The 19290-nt window shown below is 34.8% G+C and overlaps 2 protein-coding genes across 3 annotated transcripts; one reads left to right on the top strand and one right to left on the bottom strand.

The window, feature by feature from the left end:
* Positions 1–1943: 1943 nt before the first annotated feature.
* On the bottom strand, positions 1944–18780 carry LOC130657924 (uncharacterized). Of its 2 annotated transcripts, XM_057460918.1 has the most exons (12): positions 18656–18780; positions 9501–9766; positions 7480–7640; positions 7031–7150; positions 6622–6718; positions 6171–6332; positions 6056–6080; positions 5813–5980; positions 4868–5431; positions 4412–4571; positions 4147–4252; positions 1944–3586 (listed from the first exon to the last, which is right to left on the bottom strand). In XM_057460918.1, the coding sequence occupies exons 2-12, from the start codon at positions 9738–9740 to the stop codon at positions 2018–2020; spliced, it is 3372 nt and encodes a 1123-aa protein (XP_057316901.1). In that variant the 5' UTR covers positions 9741–9766; positions 18656–18780; the 3' UTR covers positions 1944–2017. The 2 variants fall into 2 exon arrangements, with proteins under 2 accessions (XP_057316901.1, XP_057316902.1); XM_057460919.1 differs by lacking the exons at positions 7031–7150; positions 7480–7640; positions 9501–9766; positions 18656–18780 and adding an exon at positions 6802–7024.
* LOC130657858 (uncharacterized) lies at positions 11897–16937 on the top strand. Its single transcript, XM_057460852.1, has 12 exons — positions 11897–11939; positions 12319–12562; positions 12784–12903; positions 12993–13136; positions 13212–13602; positions 13783–15112; positions 15189–15353; positions 15482–15672; positions 15761–15826; positions 15910–16356; positions 16423–16455; positions 16543–16937. The coding sequence occupies exons 2-12, from the start codon at positions 12323–12325 to the stop codon at positions 16935–16937; spliced, it is 3522 nt and encodes a 1173-aa protein (XP_057316835.1). The 5' UTR covers positions 11897–11939; positions 12319–12322.
* Positions 18781–19290: the final 510 nt, after the last annotated feature.

Here is a 19290-nt window from a genome sequence, read left to right as displayed (position 1 = left end):
ATTGAAAGGTTGAAGCCTGGTTTTCATGAAAACAGTCAATGCCTTATCACATAAGAATTTATAAAATCTCCTTAACCCGATATACGGTATTTATCTCCAACAAAGTTCTTGTCTATACTTTCCGAACGTGTGTCAAAGCATACAATAATTCGAATTTCTTTTTGAAGTAAAACATATGTTTGATCCGCGCCAGTCTTTAAACGACACATTTTTTTCATTTGAAAACTTAAATAAAACAACCGTTAATAGTTGGGATAGGTAGGCCGTGTTCTATAACACTAAAATGTTATATTCAAATTTTGCGCCGTGGACACTGGCGTTGATAGTGCGGTGAGGTTGTCATATCTTTCAACGCTCTGTCCTAACTTTCAACGGGGCGTCCCGTTTACAAAGGGTACGAGCAAGTGTTGATAGTCGGGACGGCGTTAAAATATAGGACAGAACAACATCACTGCATTTATAGTGTGTCGGGATTAGACATTCGAAACAAAGCTTTGGTTACCATTTGACAGCACAACCACTACGTTTCTTTGTTCTGTTATTATCAAACACTGTAAGCAAATTATAGTGAAGTACATCGTCTACTTAATGCTTCTCTCTTACCTTAAGAAAAGAAATAATTACTCTTTTCGTATTTTCTCTATTAAACGCCCTGGGCGTTTATAAAATTTTTAAGATGGGGGCAGCAGTAGAAAAGGGCGTTTATTTATGATAAATATTTTTTGATGTGCGAGGTATTTTTATATATTCTCAATATTTACAAGGTCATCTTCTTGGCACAAAAAGGTTTTCTAATTAACGCCCCTCCCTTTCATCAGGGCTGGGCCTTTTATGGCAAAGTGCCTTTAAATAAATGCCTTAAATACGGTATTCGCACAACTTCAGCTTTTAGAGCAAGTCGTAAAAATAAGTTTTGCTAGTTTATTTATCGTAAAAATAAGTTCAGTAATTAAAATATTGTTAAATCGCAACATCGTCTGAGGTTACATTTGCCTAACAAACTCGTTTTCACTTTTTTTTTGCTCACAACACAGAGAACACCCATTATGCATGACAAACTCGTTGACTTTTTTTGCTCACAACTCGAAGATAACTTATTATGCATGACAAACTCGTTCCCACTTTTTTCTTTACAACACAGAGAGCATTTATTATGCATGACAAAATCGTTCCCACTTATTCTTGCTCACAACACAGAGCGCACTTATTATGCATGACAAACTCGTTCCCACTTTTTTCTCACAACACAGAGAGCACTTATTATGCATGATAAACTCGTTCCCACTTTTTTTGTCACAACACAAAGAACACTTATTATGGATGACATACTCGTTCCCACTTTTCTTGTTTACATCACAGAGAGCACTTTTATGCATGACAAACTCGTTCCCACCTTTTTTTCTTTTTAATACCATTTTTCTAAATTCGTTTAGATTTGACTATTGTCTCAATCTCTTCATTTTAAAATAATTTTAAAAATAGTTGTGATAGCCACCACTCCTGGTAAATCACGTAAAGTTCCTGAAAGAATATTTGCTGAATGTAATTTTGTGGAGGTTTGGAATTTTTTCTTTCATTGAACGATATTACGTGGTGGCTAATTTTCGCGAATTCACAATTTTGCACAAAAAAATCGACCCTTTTAAAAAGAGACTTAGTTTAGCAGTTAGGGTTAAGAACCTATAATCTGAGCTTTAAGTTAATGAATATTGTTTCCTATAAAAAATGAGGAGTTTACCTGAGCTTTTAAAACTCTTTCCGCGTTAGTTTCGGACAAAAGTCTTTGTGTTAACGCTAGCGTTTAACTTTTCACGAACAGCTAGACTAAAAGAACACGTGACTCCTTTTAGACTAATAACTTTACGAAACACCTTAATTCACAGTAACAACTAGGCTAAGACAGACTAATAACCACCGTAAGAGAGTATGAAATCAACAGTAAATGATACAAATAAAAACTATCGCTATAAAAGTAAACAAAATATACAAGCTTTCACATAAAACTTTAAACTGCGGTTTATTTCGCCTTTTTTCGACCACGTCCCCGCCCCCGTCCTCTTGCTCTCTTTCCACGACCCCCACGTCGCGCATTTTTTTGAACGGCTTTTGTAGTACTGTTCGTTTCATCGCTCTCCTTCTCAGTTGTTATTGTTTTATTACTTCCTTCTTGTTGATCGTTTTGTCCTTCAATAGTAACATCAGTTTTTTCCATCGAGACCAAACCTTCTAAATTCAAGTCAAATAAATCAGATTTGGGGCTCATTGAGTCAGTGCTCATAGACTCAACGTAACGATTTAAAGCGAAGTTTAATTTATTAGACTCGGTTACTACCGATTTATCTGAATCGTCTGCTGTCGACATATCGTCTGCTTTCGTACTGATTTCATTAGTGTCGGTAAGCAAGTTTACTAAGGATTCTGTGAAAGGCGAGCCAACATCATCCAATTTATTATCATTTGACAATATAGTTTCTTCAATACAAGGCTTTTTTACGCACAGAGGAGAAGTATCGCACTCCTCCGCAATGACTTTTAAAGGATTTGCTTCTTTTTTTATATTACGTTTTCTTGAGTTTCGTGTTCGGCGTGTGTTTGAATTCGCATCATCTGTTGAAGTTTGATTTTCTAGCTCTTGTTTATTTCTGAGCTTATTGTCAGGCTCTCCGTTCACCTTGACCATTTTCTCGATACCTGTTGGGGTGCCCATCCTTTCGTCCACCTCGGCCGTTACAGAATCTGCCTTTTCGTTTTCTCCACTAGTTAGGGTGTCAATTTTTTCGTCTTCCTCGCTTGGTAGCGTGTCCATCTTTTCGTTTTCCTCGGCTGTTGGAGAATCCGTCTTTTTGTTTTCCCCATCCTTTAGGGTGTCACTTATTTCGTCTATCTCGCCTCTTAGAGTGTTCATCTTCTCTTTTTCCCCGGCTATAAGAGTATCCATCTTTTCGTCTTCTTCGACTGTTAGGGTATCCTTCTCCAAAATTTCAGGCGAAACGTTTGCAGCCTCACAAATATCGATTATCGATACGCCATTCGTATCACTCTCCGTATTACTTTTATCAACAACCTTTTTATCTACTTTAGTTTCTGTTGAAATGTCTTGCACTGATTCAAGTGTTGTATTTTGCAAAGTGCTGTTTTGAGCGTTTAAGTCCTCGATAGTGCTTCCTTCCTTTTCTTGTAAGTTTTTGTATTGGGAAGCTTTTTCTTCCACATTATTATCACTCTCCAACTCCATGTCGGACTCTGAATCTACTTCAATAGTTTCAGGTTTGTTTGTTGGTGAAGTTATTTGCAAATTACTGCCTTCTTCCGTTACGACATTGCTATCATTCTCCACATCTGACTCTTCCTCTATTATAATCGTTTCAGAATCGTTTGTTGGCGGGGGTACTTTAACGTTACTGCCTCCTTCCGTGGCTATATCTGCTTTCTGATCAGACGTAGTGGTATTGTCGCCTTCTGATACTGGCAAATTATCAGCAATATCACTGGTGAGTTTCACATCAGTAAGGGTAATGTTCGCATTAGTAGAGGCAGGTAATATACTATGCCCAGTGACAGTAGGTTGTATACCCGTTGTAGCAACCTGTAAAAATATATGATGCATACAAATAAAAGAAAGTTGCAAATCGTACGGCATGTTTTACCTCTGTTAGCCACAACCTCTTTACAACGCCATTTTTTATACCAACCTCCAATAAGAAGGTTGGACCTCTAGAAAACCTCAGTCTCCCATTTTAGACCGACTGCCCCGTACGCTAAACAAAATTATTATGCTAAATACTCTAGACTTGAAAAAGTTATTTAAAAATTTGAATATTTTTTGGTAGTAAACAACAATTAAGTTGCAAAAATGGTTGTCGTCCTTTTTAAATACGTTTAATGGCTTGGGATCCGTAAAACTTGGCGGAAATATGAAGTTTTTGTCCGGGAACATGTGCTTATTACAGCAGATCGCGATTAGTTAGTGCGACTTGTTTTTCTCGTCCCATGTTGAAAACACTGTTGGCATGGCAACTTTATCGCTGGGATTACAAAAGGTTTTGAATGAATTTTGTCACACAAAAGATGCAAACCTGGTGGAAATGGGGTTAAACTAATGTTAGAGGATCACTGTGTCTGCGTACTTAAATTTGACATTAATACCTGTGGTTGAGTGGCAGCCTCCCAGCGATAACCATAGTAAGGGTCAGTTGGCATATAACCCATCCATGCTGCACCATGGTACTGGCCTGCTGGATAAGCTGAATACCTAAAAGAAGATCACCTACAATTACCGTGTTTAATTTTCGCAACAACAACAAAAACAACCAGCAACCCCTACAGCAGTGACAAAAACAACAACTGCAAGAGCAAAAGCACGAACAACAACAAAAACAACAACAACAACAAAAGACGTAATGCTACTTACATCTGTTGAGGGTAATACGCATTAGCATAATAACCTTGATAAGATGAGTATGATGTTGCTGGATTTTCAAGAAAGATCTTCTCCAAATTAGTAACAGTCCAATCAAGATTAAACCCGTAAGTGCAATTCCGACATTGAAACGATGGCAAAACGTGATCACCTGAACAAAAACACACACTTTTCTATCTAATCAACAAAACACATGCAGCGACATATATAAAACTGGAAATGTAGGTAGAAATATTTAACACAACAGTAATACGTTTTTATCCATCTATATCTCACCAAAAACAATATATGCACTACTTTAAGCTGAATATGCATTTATTATGCACAACAATACCTTCAAATAAAAAAAACTTTAACTTCACACTAGGATTACTCAAACAAAACTACAGACATTGTGCTTTATTAAATCTTAAAGTCATTGCTGGAGCAACAGAGCAAGCGGCAAACCTTTCTTCATGGGCGTGGCATAGCCCAGCTTTCGCAATTTCTCAAGAAGTTCTGGCAACTCCTCCTTTTCATCCTCTTGAAGGATAATGTACACAACATTATTTGAATGACAGTATGGACACAAGCCTGTTGTTGAAACTGGAAAGTCCGCAGATGTGAAAGCCGGCTGAGAACTTCCACCTTGTGTATTCCCACTATAATATTGTGCACCCTTTAAAATATGGGCAGGTTCAGAATTTAAGGTCACATCCCTAGCACTAGCAGATGCATTTACAATATCAGATTGCGTGGGACTTAAAGATGGAGACGTTTTCGTTAAGTCTACCACGCTGTCTGAAACTACCGCATTGGCCACATCTGTGGTATCTGTAGCAACACCATTGTTGTTAGCGACATTCGTTTTAGGAAGGTCTGTGCTTGGATTCGTTATTGACAATTCAATGTCATCATTAGTAGAACTATCTGTCTGATTATTAACTTCTACTGCTTTCATATCACCATAAATAAAATCAGTGCGGGCTTCCTCTAATGCAAGCATTGTCCGAATAATGGTTTCTTCTTCAACTAAAAAAAGGAAAAACAAAATATAAATTTCCTGAAGGAAACCATGCAGAGACAACACACAGAATAACAGATAAGCTACTCACCCATCCATTGTTTTAACACAGCGTTCAAAATTAATATATAAAATGTGTTGGTTTAATGTATTTTTGGAGTTTTTACGTAACATGCAGTCACAAAATGGTTTATAAATGCTATTTTATTTTCATATTACATCAATACATTATTACTTTATTTTATATTTATATGTTATAAAATATTTTAAGGAACTAGAGAAAACTTTCAAAAATAATTATCTTACAATATGTTTCTATATTACTGCAGAATATGGTAGAAATTTGTGAAACTCGACCAAAACATGCTGTTTCGGCAAAGTCATTTTACCTGAAATCAATTCTTCATTTTCAATAATCTCATCTAAAACTACCCAAGAGACTTTATTTCGGTAGTATTCAATATCAACACGGCCTTCGTCATACTCCTCGTCAGAATGTTCTGAAGTTTCATCGCCAAATAAATACTGCCACTCTTTCTTGTCTTCGGAAACTAATTCTAAAAACAGAAAAATAATAATGTTTAACAAAAAAGGTCGAAACAATTTTCAAGCATACTGCTCATGTTACCTACCATTTTCTATTTGCTCATCTTCATCCTAAAAAATTAATGTATATGATAACATATGTTCAAAAAGAATTAAAAACAAAAAAATAACTTGGAAAATAACGTATTGCAAAATTCTCACCATGGCTTGTGATTGACCTAATTCATCACTAACTACTTCACTGCAGTTTTGCTCAGGAAAAAGAAAAATTTTTTCAAGATCTGTGGTTAACCAATTGATGTTAAAACCACACTTCTTGGCATCATTTGGGCATTTTCCATTGCATAAAAATGTTGGTGGATCCTGCAACACAACAATGGCATCACTTAGAACATAAACCATGTTCACATGTAAAAAAGTAAACAAATATTCAAAATCATTGGCTCAGTTAACTCACCTTGCTCTGAAGCACATGATCTTATACTTATTTATTTATTCCATTAAACCCAACTACAGCCTTTCTAATTCAATTTCTTTCAAATCGGAAAAAATGCCGATATGAAAGGAAATTTTCCTGCATGCATTGTTAACACGTCAGCATTTGGCAACATTGTCAAGTGTCAACATGAATTGGAAAGGCTGAAATGTTTACCTTACAATTCAGATGTTCTTTACTAGACCAAAGTACAGCTTTTCCACGTGCCATTAAAAACTGCAAAATCTCTGGCATATCACCAGCAGGAAACAAACTAAAAAAGCAAAAAGTGATCAGTGTTTTTTTGAAAACTTCTGAATTTAGTTTTATATAAATTACTTTGTTTTTGAAACTTACCTTTTTATATTCAAAAGTATTTGACATCAGATTCACATCAACTGACCATTTAAAACCAGTATACAAATAAGCAAAACACCCTCTTTAATTGCTAATCCCTGGCTTCTTTAATAGTCACTTTTTGAGACACAAACTTGTAATTTAATTTAAAAATATATATATTTTTTTTAGTACAATACTCATACACACCAGGTGTAATAGTTTATAAACAGATGTTTTGTATACTTACAAATCGAGGATAACAAATGTATTCTCCTTGTACAAACACTTTGGGCATGCTCCATTATTCGACACTCTGTAGTTTTTTCCACGAACTTCTAATCCTTGAATGCGATTGTAAACATCTGGACTAAAAACACCAGCAAAAAGTATTAATGTGACGACAAAATTGGTTTATGTTGACATTTTCACAACATGCATCGCGGTTCTTTATTTTAATAAATGTTGTAAATTCATTTGGCAGGAAAAATAAAAACATAATTTATATTATCTTTAAAATTGAACCATAAAAAAATTATGTGCCGGATGTTTGAAATTTTTGCATTCTTATTCTTATTAATGCTTGTATTAATTTCATTGAACATTATTTTCCAAGTCGTTAATTTTCCAAACAGTTAATTTTCTATAATTAAGAGAGGTCATACAAAGTAGTTGTCAGTGTTTTACTAAAGAACATACTCATTCTTATATTCACAAAGGTAGTTATAATATTGCTTTATTGACTCTTCTTTTTTTTCCTTTTTTGATGTTGAAAGAAAGTTTTTCATTTTTTCTTCCTTCTTGTTATCATTATCATCATCATTATCTTCACTGTCACTATAATGGATGTTAAGTTGACCCTAAAGTGAAAAAACAAACAAAAACATTACAATATCACATACCTGAATGTTAACCACAAACAGCTTGTAGTACGGTATATCTTAAATTGAGTCTTTTGAAATTAATTTAATCTACATGAGGGCTTCTTAGACTGGAACTTTCATGGCTGTCAACCAACAAGGTCTCAAAAAACTGCACCTTTTTAATTTAGGTGAACCATGGACAGATTTTATGTACATGGATTTAAGTTTAAAATAAACACAGTCTAGCTCAGGATAATTGTAGCCATATTTATTGAATTCTTTGTAGAGCACACAAACTTACAGCTATTTTGATGGGTGGGAGGATGTTCTGGGAGCAAGAAGGGAGAAATTCCATCTCACAGAAATACCTGCCAAGGTGAACAAGCTCAAATACTTGTTTTTCAAAGATAGGCAGCGAAAGAAAAAAAGAAAAGCATTAGACAAGTATAATACATGTGCAACATCATTTTACTTTGCCCGATGATGGGAGAAGGATCTCCCGAAACATCGCCTACTAAACTATCATGTTCAAGAAATGATAAACTTTCCACAGTAACATAATAAGGAAGTTTGTTTCTACAATAAAACTTGTGCTTTCTTTTCATGTGTGTCATAAACTCCCCAAAACTTGAAGAGTCTTGAAAAACAACAAAAGGCACAGAACAAAAAACAGCTGCACATTTTTAATTTCAAAACCATAGGTCTAGAAATATTGTGTGTGTGATTATATACATGTACCTAGCCTAGTTTATGTGCGCTAAGTCCCACGCATCATAGGTTTGTGCATTTTTGTGAAGTTTATAAACAATATTCTACTAGCGAAGTATGCATCTCAATCCCTTAGAATATCTGTGCAATTCTGTAAAGTGTTAAAAATTGATTGATAACACGCTGTGCTTAAAATGTTCATTATATCACATTAATATGAACAGCCTTAATTTTTTTTATATTTTTGAGTTTTAATTCTTGATATTTAAGGTCAAGGTCGCCACCATGAAAATGTGGATAAGGACATTCTATTTGAAAAATTACTATTAACTTGTATGACATAAATTTGCAGGGAAATTTGCAGTTTTGAAATTTTTTGAAATACATATCTTCTGCAAAAAAAATGATGTTTCACTATTATAAATATAGTTTTGGACACTTGAAAAAAGTAAGTATTATATGTATTTAAGTTTATTATGATTTTTTTTCTCGTATTTTTATATCAAAACATCCTAAAAGACAGTTTTCTAATGGCGGTGGCCGTAAATTAGTTAATGTTTTTTGGGGGACAATATTTAGACATAAAAAATTTAAAAAAGTTTTCATGCCATGTTGTTTTCAGGATATGTCAGAATGTCTTTATTACAAAAAAACATATATGTAATTTTTTTGGTTAGTTCTTTTAGCCTAGCAAAGTTGACAAATCTTTACTGTTTACTTAACAAAGTATACCAATGGCATGGTAGGTATATGAGACTTATGACAATTGAAGCAACATTAGCTTGAATTCTTTTTTAAGTTGTATATAATGATAGGGACTTAATAGTTCCTGGGGCAAAGCCCAGAGGCAGACAGGGAAAGACTTGCCAGGAGGTATAAGGACAGACTTGATACAGAGGAGGTTGAGTTTAGATCTAACACAGTCTAGATCAGAATGAAAGAGGGTCATTAATATACCCCGTCCAACCCATGCTAGCATGGAAAACGGACGTTAAGCCGAGAATGATGATGAGAATGATGATATAATTGCTTCCTAAATTTCCCAATTTCTTTTGCAACCTAATGGAAATAAGACATTCTAAAAAATTCCAGGTTAATAAAAAATTAATTTTTCCAAAGGTTTTTATTGTTTACAAATAATTTTCTTACCTTTGCTGGTTTCTTTCGCATAGTATCACACAAAAGCTTTTCACCATGGTAAATAGCTTGCAATCTCTCCTTTAAATTCAAAATGATGTCTAGATGGCTTTTATGTTGCTTAAAAAGAGTCATAGCTTCTGAGCGTACCCTCTTTTTTACTTGAGTTATAACTAGTTCATCACATGCCACAGTCTTCCTAAAGTTGGTTGTTACCACAGCAGCAACAATACCATCAATCAAAGTGTCCATGCTGCGTTTACTTTTCTTATTTACACCTACAAAAAAGCATGTGCGTTCAAGACAAACTGAATGAAAAAGAATAATTTTGAATTCTGAATAAATAAGTAAAAAGAAATAAATTTACAAAAACAGAGTAATTTCTGTAAAGCCGTCAGCTAGGGTATCCTCTTTGTTTTGAGTTATGTTTCAAAATTTTGGAATTTTTTTGTGTAAGGTGGTATTACCACTTTACACAAAAAAAATTCCAAAATTTTAAGGTTCAAAATTTAATAATGATTTATAGTCAATTTAATAATCTTTGAAATTAGGTACTTTGATGTCTGCAAATTTATTAAAATTAAAGGAAAAATTCATGTGACCAAAATGGAGTCACAAGTGATATGTGCTGCTGAAAACATAAAACAAATTTTTGGATTACTTTAGAGCCTTATCTTTTGGATAACTTTAGTATCTAGGGGATGATGATTTAAAATCAGCGATAATATACAAACTTAGGAATAATGAAAAAAAACTTTGTTTCAATAAAATAATTTGAAGAGATCTGGGTACAAGTGCTTTAAAAATACAAGAAAAAGCAAAAATTTTAAAATGCACAAATTTTGCGTAACTTTCCTGGATTACACCCTGAATTAAACAAGGTAAGGCAAATTGATTTAGAGAGTACACTTTATAGGTACTATAAAAGATAAAATAAAAAGATTCATGATACTTTACAGATTTTGTGAAAATTAGTTATCAATTTTGATCATTTTCAGGGGGTCAGATTTTAGCATTTTCATACGCAGTTCCAAGTATATATATTTTATAGTTTCATAACGTTCCGAGGTATTGACAATGAGATATTCTTTTTTTAGATTTTTGACTTTTTTTAAATGTTACCCACTCGATAGAAATAAACACAGTATATATGTGTGAAACGTCAATTTTAATGTTTCACAAACTTTAGATCAGGCACCTTTACTAGAAAATGAGATCACAGCCTTGCTAATGAGTTACTGACACTGAAAAGAAATTACTTTTCCCCCCTTGAAAATATCCCCTATAGAAGAAATAAAAAATGAAATAAAAACAGATTTAATAAAACCATGAAAAATGCTTACCCTAACAACAGAAATAAAAAAAAATCATATGTGCCTGAACCTCTATCTCGTTGAACCTCAATCACAGGGAATTGAGAATAAAATGCGTGCTTGTTGTGGTTTCTTCTGTCTTTTTTTTATTACTTTATGTTTATTTGTGCTTTTGTGTCATGTACACATTTCATCCTAACATCAGGTTGCATGAATTTTAAGTCTAGATGCTATGCTGCACCAAGCCTATACTACTTTCATTAATGACCTTCTGAATGAAAAATGTTTTCCCTCAACTGAAAGTGTGGTACTACACGGGACATTCCCATATGTTCCAACCCTCCTGTTTTGAGCGGGAGACTTTCGATTTTGAACATGCCATCTCGTACTCCTGCTTAAAAGAATATTTTTTTCCAATTAAGCAGCATTTGCCTTAAAAAATTTTTAAAATCAATGTAAAATAATTCCAAAAAGATTCCTGCATTCATCCAGACCAAGAAACTTGTCGATTCTTTGGCAGTTCGGTTACCATTTTGCCTCTGTAGGCATGGGTAAGTTGTGTACGTGATAAAATTATATAACAACCATACATATATGGTACGTTAACCATACATATATGGTAAGTCGCCTGAATTGCCTGTATATATATATGCGGACGTTTGTGGCTTATCGACACCCTCTTTGGATAGGTGAAGTTAATATTGAAGGGTCAAAGGGAGATTTTCAGAAAAATGATTGTGAAGAAGAATTAGTCACAAAGTTTTAAGATGCCAAATCTACTTAAAGGGATTTTAGGGTCGCTTTATGTCTGACAGCAAAAACGCTGTAGTGTTCCGTACGATGTCATTCATTGTACGAAGTTGGGCTTTTTTGCCGTAGCGCTGAGAGTGACCATCCTCGTACAAAACTGACCATCTTCGTACAGCGGCGAATATCGTCAAAAAATGAAACTTTTATAATAAAATAATAACTTTTTTGAAATATCTTTTTTTCTTTTAAGTCATTTGCAAAAAAGACATTTGTTTTACGATTTGGATGCCTCTTTGGAAAAATGCTAATATGTATATATATATTTATACTTTGTTTTATATTAACAGGGAATAAACAATGATGTTTTTGAAAAATGGTACTAGTGCTCGTAAGTATAAATTTGATCTCTTTGATTCAAATAAGGTTATATCAGGTATGATATTGTTATTGATTTCTTTTATTAACCTTATGGTAGTGACCTTTGAATTCTAATGCTATATTGAATTTTCGTGCGAAAAACCTGTAAATCACCCTTGTCCCCAGTGCCTTTGCGTGGCTTGTACGAAACTGTTTTTGTAAACATAGTTTTGTTAATAATTGAGTGAGAACGGAGAAGAACACAAAAAATTTCAATATTATTTTTTCTAACCTTTTAAGTTATTTCGATAAAGGAAAAGGTAGGTAAATTTCGAATCCTTTTTGAGTGCTTTTTCGAACGCACATTTTAAATTTACATTGAAACTTTTAACGCGTGTTTTTATGTTCAGCACAATGGAGACTGAAAAGAGATACATGGAAGAAAAATTTCAGGAATGGTTGGAAGTTGAAAGGACTAAACGGAATTCCGTAATAATGCCCGAACAGACTTATAAAACAATGGTAGATTTTCTATGTGGAAGAATAGACAACGTTCCACGTGCTATGAAAAGAAAATTGCGAAGAAAAAAATTCCAAGTGATGAGTTATCCTACACTTGGTATATCGGATGTTTTGTGCTCTCCATTTCCCGATGTAAGAACATTTTTATATATATCTAATTTTGGAAAAACTAAAGTCACAATTATTTTTTTTATAAACATTTCTACTTTTAAGAAATTTTGTTTCAGGCTCGGCATGGTCATATGGTGTTCTCAATTTTTGGATAGCTTCGGTCTAGATGTTCTTATGAGCTTAAGTTCTTAAGAAAGAAGGTTTATAAAATTGCCAACTCAAATAATTTTACGGTATTTTAGGGCGATTCTCCTCTGGGAAAATATCGTCGCGTAGCAACAGACCGACAGATGTTTCACATTATCAATAGAGTACACCGCCAAGAAGTTGGTCACCAAGGGGTTCATAAAACGTTTGAAAAGGTATTAGATTCTTCGAACAAACCTCGTTTGAAAGTAAGAGTCCACGGAATATGGGTGTGTCACTGATTTTTAATTGCTAACAATTTTAGATAGCACGCACCTATGATAACGTTACTAGAGACGCTGTTGGTGCTTATATAAAGCTTTGCACAACTTGCTGTCTGAAATCCAGTCAAATAAAGAAAGCTCCATTGAAGCCGATTATCACTACAGGATTCTTACAGCGTGTACAGGTATTTTTAATACTTTTTCACTTTGTTTGTGCTAGTTAGTAGTTTTTTTGTTACATTATACATGTCTTTCTTTAGATCGATCTGATTGCTATGTTATCCAAACCAGATGCCGATTACAACTACATTGGCCATGTCGTGGACCATTTTAGCAAATTCAGGATATTATTTCCAATGAAAGGGAAATCAGCAAATGAATTTGCTTCAAACTTTTTTAGAAGTTTTTTAGCGACTTTTGGGTTACCAAAAATTTTGCACTCTGATAACGGTGCCGAATTTATCAATCACGTAATGGATGCTGTAGCCGTGATATGGCCGGGTGAGGTGTCATTTGTTCATGGGAAACCGCGCCACTCGCAATCTCAAGGTCTGGTTGAACAAGGAAATAACACCATCCAAGTGATGATTAGTGCAAGAGAAAAAGAGTCCCAAACTTCAACGTGGTCAGAGTGGCTTCCAGAGATTCAATGTAAATGTAGTTATATCTATATCATTCTCGTCCCCAAATATCTTCAAATTCATCTCAAAGAGCTCTCTCTGGGGTCAAGAATTATATTTATATGTCACGATAGTCTTATTATGCCGTGTTCCCAAATAACTTTTCTTGAATCTTGCAGCTATTTTATTCACGCTATTACTTCTGTTTTAGTTATCATGAATGCTTCAATGGTGAGGAGTGTGAAAAAAACACCTTACGAAATTGTTTTTGGCCAGAAGCCAAATGGTTTGGGTCAAATTTCTTCAAGTGTACGGTCAGTGGAAGAGGATATTGTTCAAGATATCATAGAAGAAATGGAAGAAAATGGTGCACAAGATTTTGAAAATGCTGAAACTGTGGATTTTTTAAAGCACCCAAGTACAAGAAAATTATCGGATTGTTCGGAAGATGAGTTTGAAACAACATGTCCGAAAAGACAAAAACTCAGACAAAATGTTGTGGAGGAGGGTGTAAGAAACGCAGAAATGATGCGTAGAAAGTACAGCAATGGAAAAAGAATTAAAGTTGCTGATTTCCTGGAAGGGGATAATGTTTCTTTGACAATTCCAAAAGGTCTTAGAACATCTTCGGATTTAAAAAGATTGCCATGTGTGATTGTACACAAATCAGGTGGTAACCAACCAACATATAAACTCCTCTGTAGTGAAGGCACAATTCAACGGCGTTACACGGCATCCGCGTTGCAGCTGTACCCTCAACCAGTAAGATGTAAGTATCCTTCGGTTGATGAAATATCTTTGTCAGAAGCTGTTCGGAAAATCAACAAATTTCCAACAGTATTTTGCAGATGTCGAAAAGGACAATGTAAGAACAAGCAGTGCAAATGTTTTTTGGCATCACTGGATTGCACTTCACGTTGTCATCAAGGTGACTATTCAACATGTGTGAATCGCGGCATGCACAACGACAACATATCTGAGGAAAACCAGATACTACACTCAGACGGAAGCAAGTTACGTCAACTTCTACCTAACTTTGGTGGTTCAATTAAATACGAGAACGAAACGATCACATTCCATAACACTTGCGCTTTAGATACGTGGATGGCAGTGTTAAAAGCAGTTATAGTAACGAGACCAAGTATAACAGATGAAGTTACCGACAAAAACATACAACAGCTTTTTACGTTTGTGAAAAACGGTGCTTATGAAGCTGCTAAACTTCATACTGCTATTTATCGAAGAATAACACCAACCAACCAATGCTTGTCATTTTTTGGCGCAGAATACGAATGTATAATAAAAAACTTCGTTGCGCCATTCATGGAACATATTGTGGAGTCAGCTTGCAACAGTCCGCATTGTAGCATGAAACAATCGAGAGCCTGCTTCAACACATTTCCTTCGGCAACGGTGAAAAGTTCATTTGTCCATGATGTCCAAAAGTGGTTTCTTGAAGCAACAACGTCAGTTTGTGGAAAGAAAGTAAATCAGAACATATCTGACGAGTTTTCTTTCGTCGACGAAAACATAACAACAGGGTAAATAGTACGCCAATATGTTCGTATTCGATGTTAAAAGTTATTAATTTTTTTAATTATGTTATTGTTTCCATAGGATAAAGAACAGATATTGTAATGGAAACAGAAAATACAAGGCCCGATTTTTTAAAAAGCTTCCTCAACTATTAGTTGTTGATGTTGCAGGCGATATTGACCCAATAGACATGGCTACCATTCCCGAACAATTACACATTCGGTTTTCCACAAATCAAGGAAATAGGTATTATCGAGGCCAAAGAAGATCTTAAGTTCGGTTTGGATGTTTTTTAACTTTGAAAGAGGCCTTCTGAACATTTATAGAATGAGACGTATATTGATATATCCTTTAACCACGTAATTTTTTTTAAGATATGAGTTGGTTGCAATCACACTATGGAAGGGATCGCATTACACCGCAAAAATCAGGTTCAATGGCGTATGGTTATTCTATGATGGTATGTTGGATGTTATAGGAAAAACTTCACTCAAAGAATGTTTTCCGGGTTATACCCCAACATATTGCTTGTTCCTTGCGACACAACAACTCGCAGATATGAAAGGTATCTATCCTAATATCAATATTTTTGAAAGGATTACATTTATTTTTAGTACAATTTATACCTACTATATCCTTTTTTTTAATTTTAGCACCAACAGCACCAACGGACGAGCTTGAAAGTAGCCAAAACGATAACATACAGTTACCCGAAACTGGTAAGACATTTTTTTCCGCAAACAGAGATAAACTACAAAAACAGACGACAATTTCATTATATCCTTTTTTTATATAAAAATAGCTACTGTAATGGCCGACGAATCAGAGGACGGTGCTGAACCAGTTGCGTTTAAAGATATGAATGATGAAGAAAAATCTATCTTCATATTATCCTGTTTTACGCAAATTGAAATTGCTAAAGAATCTGTGTATGGAAACAGCTCGGTCCAATTGGATAATCTGAGATCTCCGTCTGAGGTGCCAGAAACTGTGGTGGATGAGTTGGTTGATATAACGCTAGTTAGGGATTTCTGCTCCAAAAAAGCATACAGCAAAATGGCAGCAACGATACAGGAAAAAAAACATGCGCCTTTGTGGAAATGCAGTCATTGCAGACGAAAAATTGGAAAAGGAAGATCAATTGCATGCGATCGCTGTCTTGTCTGGTGTCATTTTAAATGCTCCAAATTGGCTGTAAAACCCTTAGGGGACTGGTTTTGCGATCTATGTTTACATATTGCAAAAAAAGGTCAGTAAAGCTTAAATTGTATAATTAACATGTACTATCAGTTTTCTTTTTTAACTTATATTCCAGATTTCCAGCAGCGTCAACAACAAAGAGAAGCAGGTATTTAAAAATTAATTATAAGCCTGATCGCAAACAATTTCATAATAATAATGAGATAGTTATACAACGATTACTTTCCTTTAATAGAGAAAGAAGTAGAAGACGAAGAAGAAAGGGAGAGGCAATGGAGGAGAGAGTTTTTGCCATTATTATACAAAAACGGTACCCTGGACTACCTGGTACAACAATCGAAGCTGCCTGAAGTAAATCCACTACTTTTGATTAAACGTTCTGGTAGCAAGTATCAAGCATTTTATAACGAAATACTGGCGAAAAAACATCCTCAATTTTATCAAAAACTGATGCGTCATTCGAACATTGCAGAGCCAACTGGAGTCATCACCAATTACATTCGGATGAAGTACCCGTGCGAATTCGATGTAGGGAGATTATCCCTAAACCGCATTCAGTTTTTGTTGGTGGAAATTATTGATAGAGTAAATAAAAAAAGCGATGTAAAGACCATAAATGATAATATATAGTAGTCTTCATCTGTTTCTTGGTGTTTTAAGTTGTACGAAGTTGGTATGGATAAAAAAAAATTCAAGTTAAGTAGAAGAAGTGAAGTAGGCCCAACCTCGTACACAGTTTTTTAAGTTGTACGAAGTTGGTATGGATCAAAAAATTCAAGTTTAAGTAGAAGAAGTGAAGTAGGCCCAACCTCGTACACAGTTTTTTAAGTTGTACGAAGTTGGTATGGATCAAAAAATTCAACTTTAAGTAGAAGAAGTGAAGTAGGCCCAACCTCCTACACAGTTTTTTAAGTTGTACGAAGTTGGTATGGATCAAAAAATTCAAGTTTAAGTAGAAGAAGTGAAGTAGGCCCAACCTCGTACACAGTTTTTTAAGTTGTACGAAGTTGGTATGGATCAAAAAATTCAAGTTTAAGTAGAAGAAGTGAAGTAGGCCCAACCTCGTACACAGTTTTTTAAGTTGTACGAAGTTGGTATGGATCAAAAAATTCAAGTTTAAGTAGAAGAAGTGAAGTAGGCCCAACCTCGTACACAGTTTTTTAAGTTGTACGAAGTTGGTATGGATCAAGAAATTCAAGTTTAAGTAGAAGAAGTGAAGTAGGCCTAACCTCGTACACAGTTATTTAAGTTGTACGAAGTTGGTATGGATAAAAAAAATTCAAGTTAAGTAGAAGAAGTGACGTTGGTCCAATCTCGTACACAGTTATTTAAGTTGTACGAAGTTGGTATGGATAAAAAAAATTCAAGTTAAGTAGAAGAAGTGAAGTAGGCCCAACCTCGTACACAGTTATTTAAGTTGTACGAAGTTGGTATGGATCAAAAAATTCAAGTTTAAGTAGAAGAAGTGGAGTAGGCCTAACCTCGTACACAGTTATTTAAGTTGTACGAAGTTGGTATGGTTAAAAAAAAATTCAAGTTAAGTAGAAGAAGTGACGTTGGCCCAATCTCGTACACAGTTATTTAAGTTGTACGAAGTTGGTATGGATAAAAAAAATTCAAGTTAAGTAGAAGAAGTGAAGTAGGCCCAACCTCGTACACAGTTATTTAAGTTGTACGATGTTGGTACAATCATCAGATAATTGTCAAAAATTAACGTTCAGAGAATATTTAAGATATTATCATGTTTACTGAATGTAATTAACAATGTTTAGATATTCATTTCTAAACCAAATTATTCGTTGCCTAATTTTTGTACAGCAATTGTAATGCCCATTTTCGTACAAAAATGCCCATCTTCGTACAAGCGCGAAAAGTGACCAACCTCGTACAACGGGTCAATTTCGTACGGAACAGTAGAACATTAAATGTAGTTTATATAAAATAATAGTCAAAGTTTACCTAATCTTAAGCTTGTGCCACCGTAGATTAGTGGTTATAGCTCTCGTACTCTGTGCGAGAGACGGAGGTTCAATTCCTTTTGATGGCGATTCAACATGGGCGAGTAAATGTGACCATCTCCCCAATTTCCCATGTAAGGGAAATTAGCTCAAAATTAGCCTAGCTCAAAATGAGCATTAAATACTCTAGGACTTTCCATCTTAAGCCATTGCTCCTCCTGGAAATAATAGACAGGGTACATCCCTCGATATTTGTGAGATACTGTAATGTAAAATATGCAAAGGTGAGGCACACAAGAGATATTAATTGTAGAATCTGACTATTTTTACATTCTTAATATTGGCATGTCTGCTATATATTAAAATTAAAAAATAAACCACGCTTTTTACCTTTTTAACCTGTTTACCGTGTCAAGGTCTGCCATCTTTTGAAAGTTAACTTCGGAAGCAGCGTTGGATGTGCGCGACGATATCCGAGAAAGGGCAGTTTGTTGGCGGGATTCGAAAAAGTGGTCGTATGTGTTGCCGAACACAACGTATTTAGTTAAGTTAAAAGTAGCGAATTTTTACGCTTAAATATTCATAAGTAGCGATTTGCGTCACGTAAACCTTTGTAAGTAGCGAATTCATCACTTAGGGTGTTTCACCTGTACTTTCACAATAAGTCGTGGAGGTCAAAACCGGTTTTCCCTCGCTAAGCTACCATATAAGCTATTCGCCTTTCCTAATCGTTGCGGTGACGAGGACTCGGAACCAAAGAGCGGTAAAATCTTCCGAGCTCGTCACCAGCTGCATAAATGCGCGACGTGCGAAGGCTATTGTATCAAATATTTTTTTAAAAAGTTACTATATTTTAAAAGAATATCGTGGAAGTTAAACAAAAAGTTGTTTTGTCCTTTTTAAAATTTCAAGGGCGTAATGAAACCGAAAGTTCATATATGAACATCTTACCTAAACCTCACCCTCGTCCCCAGGGTTTTTAGACTTCTTGATATAAAGATTTTTCGTCGTCTTCTCTCATATCA

Source organism: Hydractinia symbiolongicarpus, chromosome 9 (assembly GCF_029227915.1).
Source record: "Hydractinia symbiolongicarpus strain clone_291-10 chromosome 9, HSymV2.1, whole genome shotgun sequence".
NCBI classification, from domain to species: domain Eukaryota; kingdom Metazoa; phylum Cnidaria; class Hydrozoa; order Anthoathecata; family Hydractiniidae; genus Hydractinia; species Hydractinia symbiolongicarpus.
Note: the sequence above shows the minus strand (reverse complement) of the source record. Positions and strands in the feature narration are given on the sequence as shown.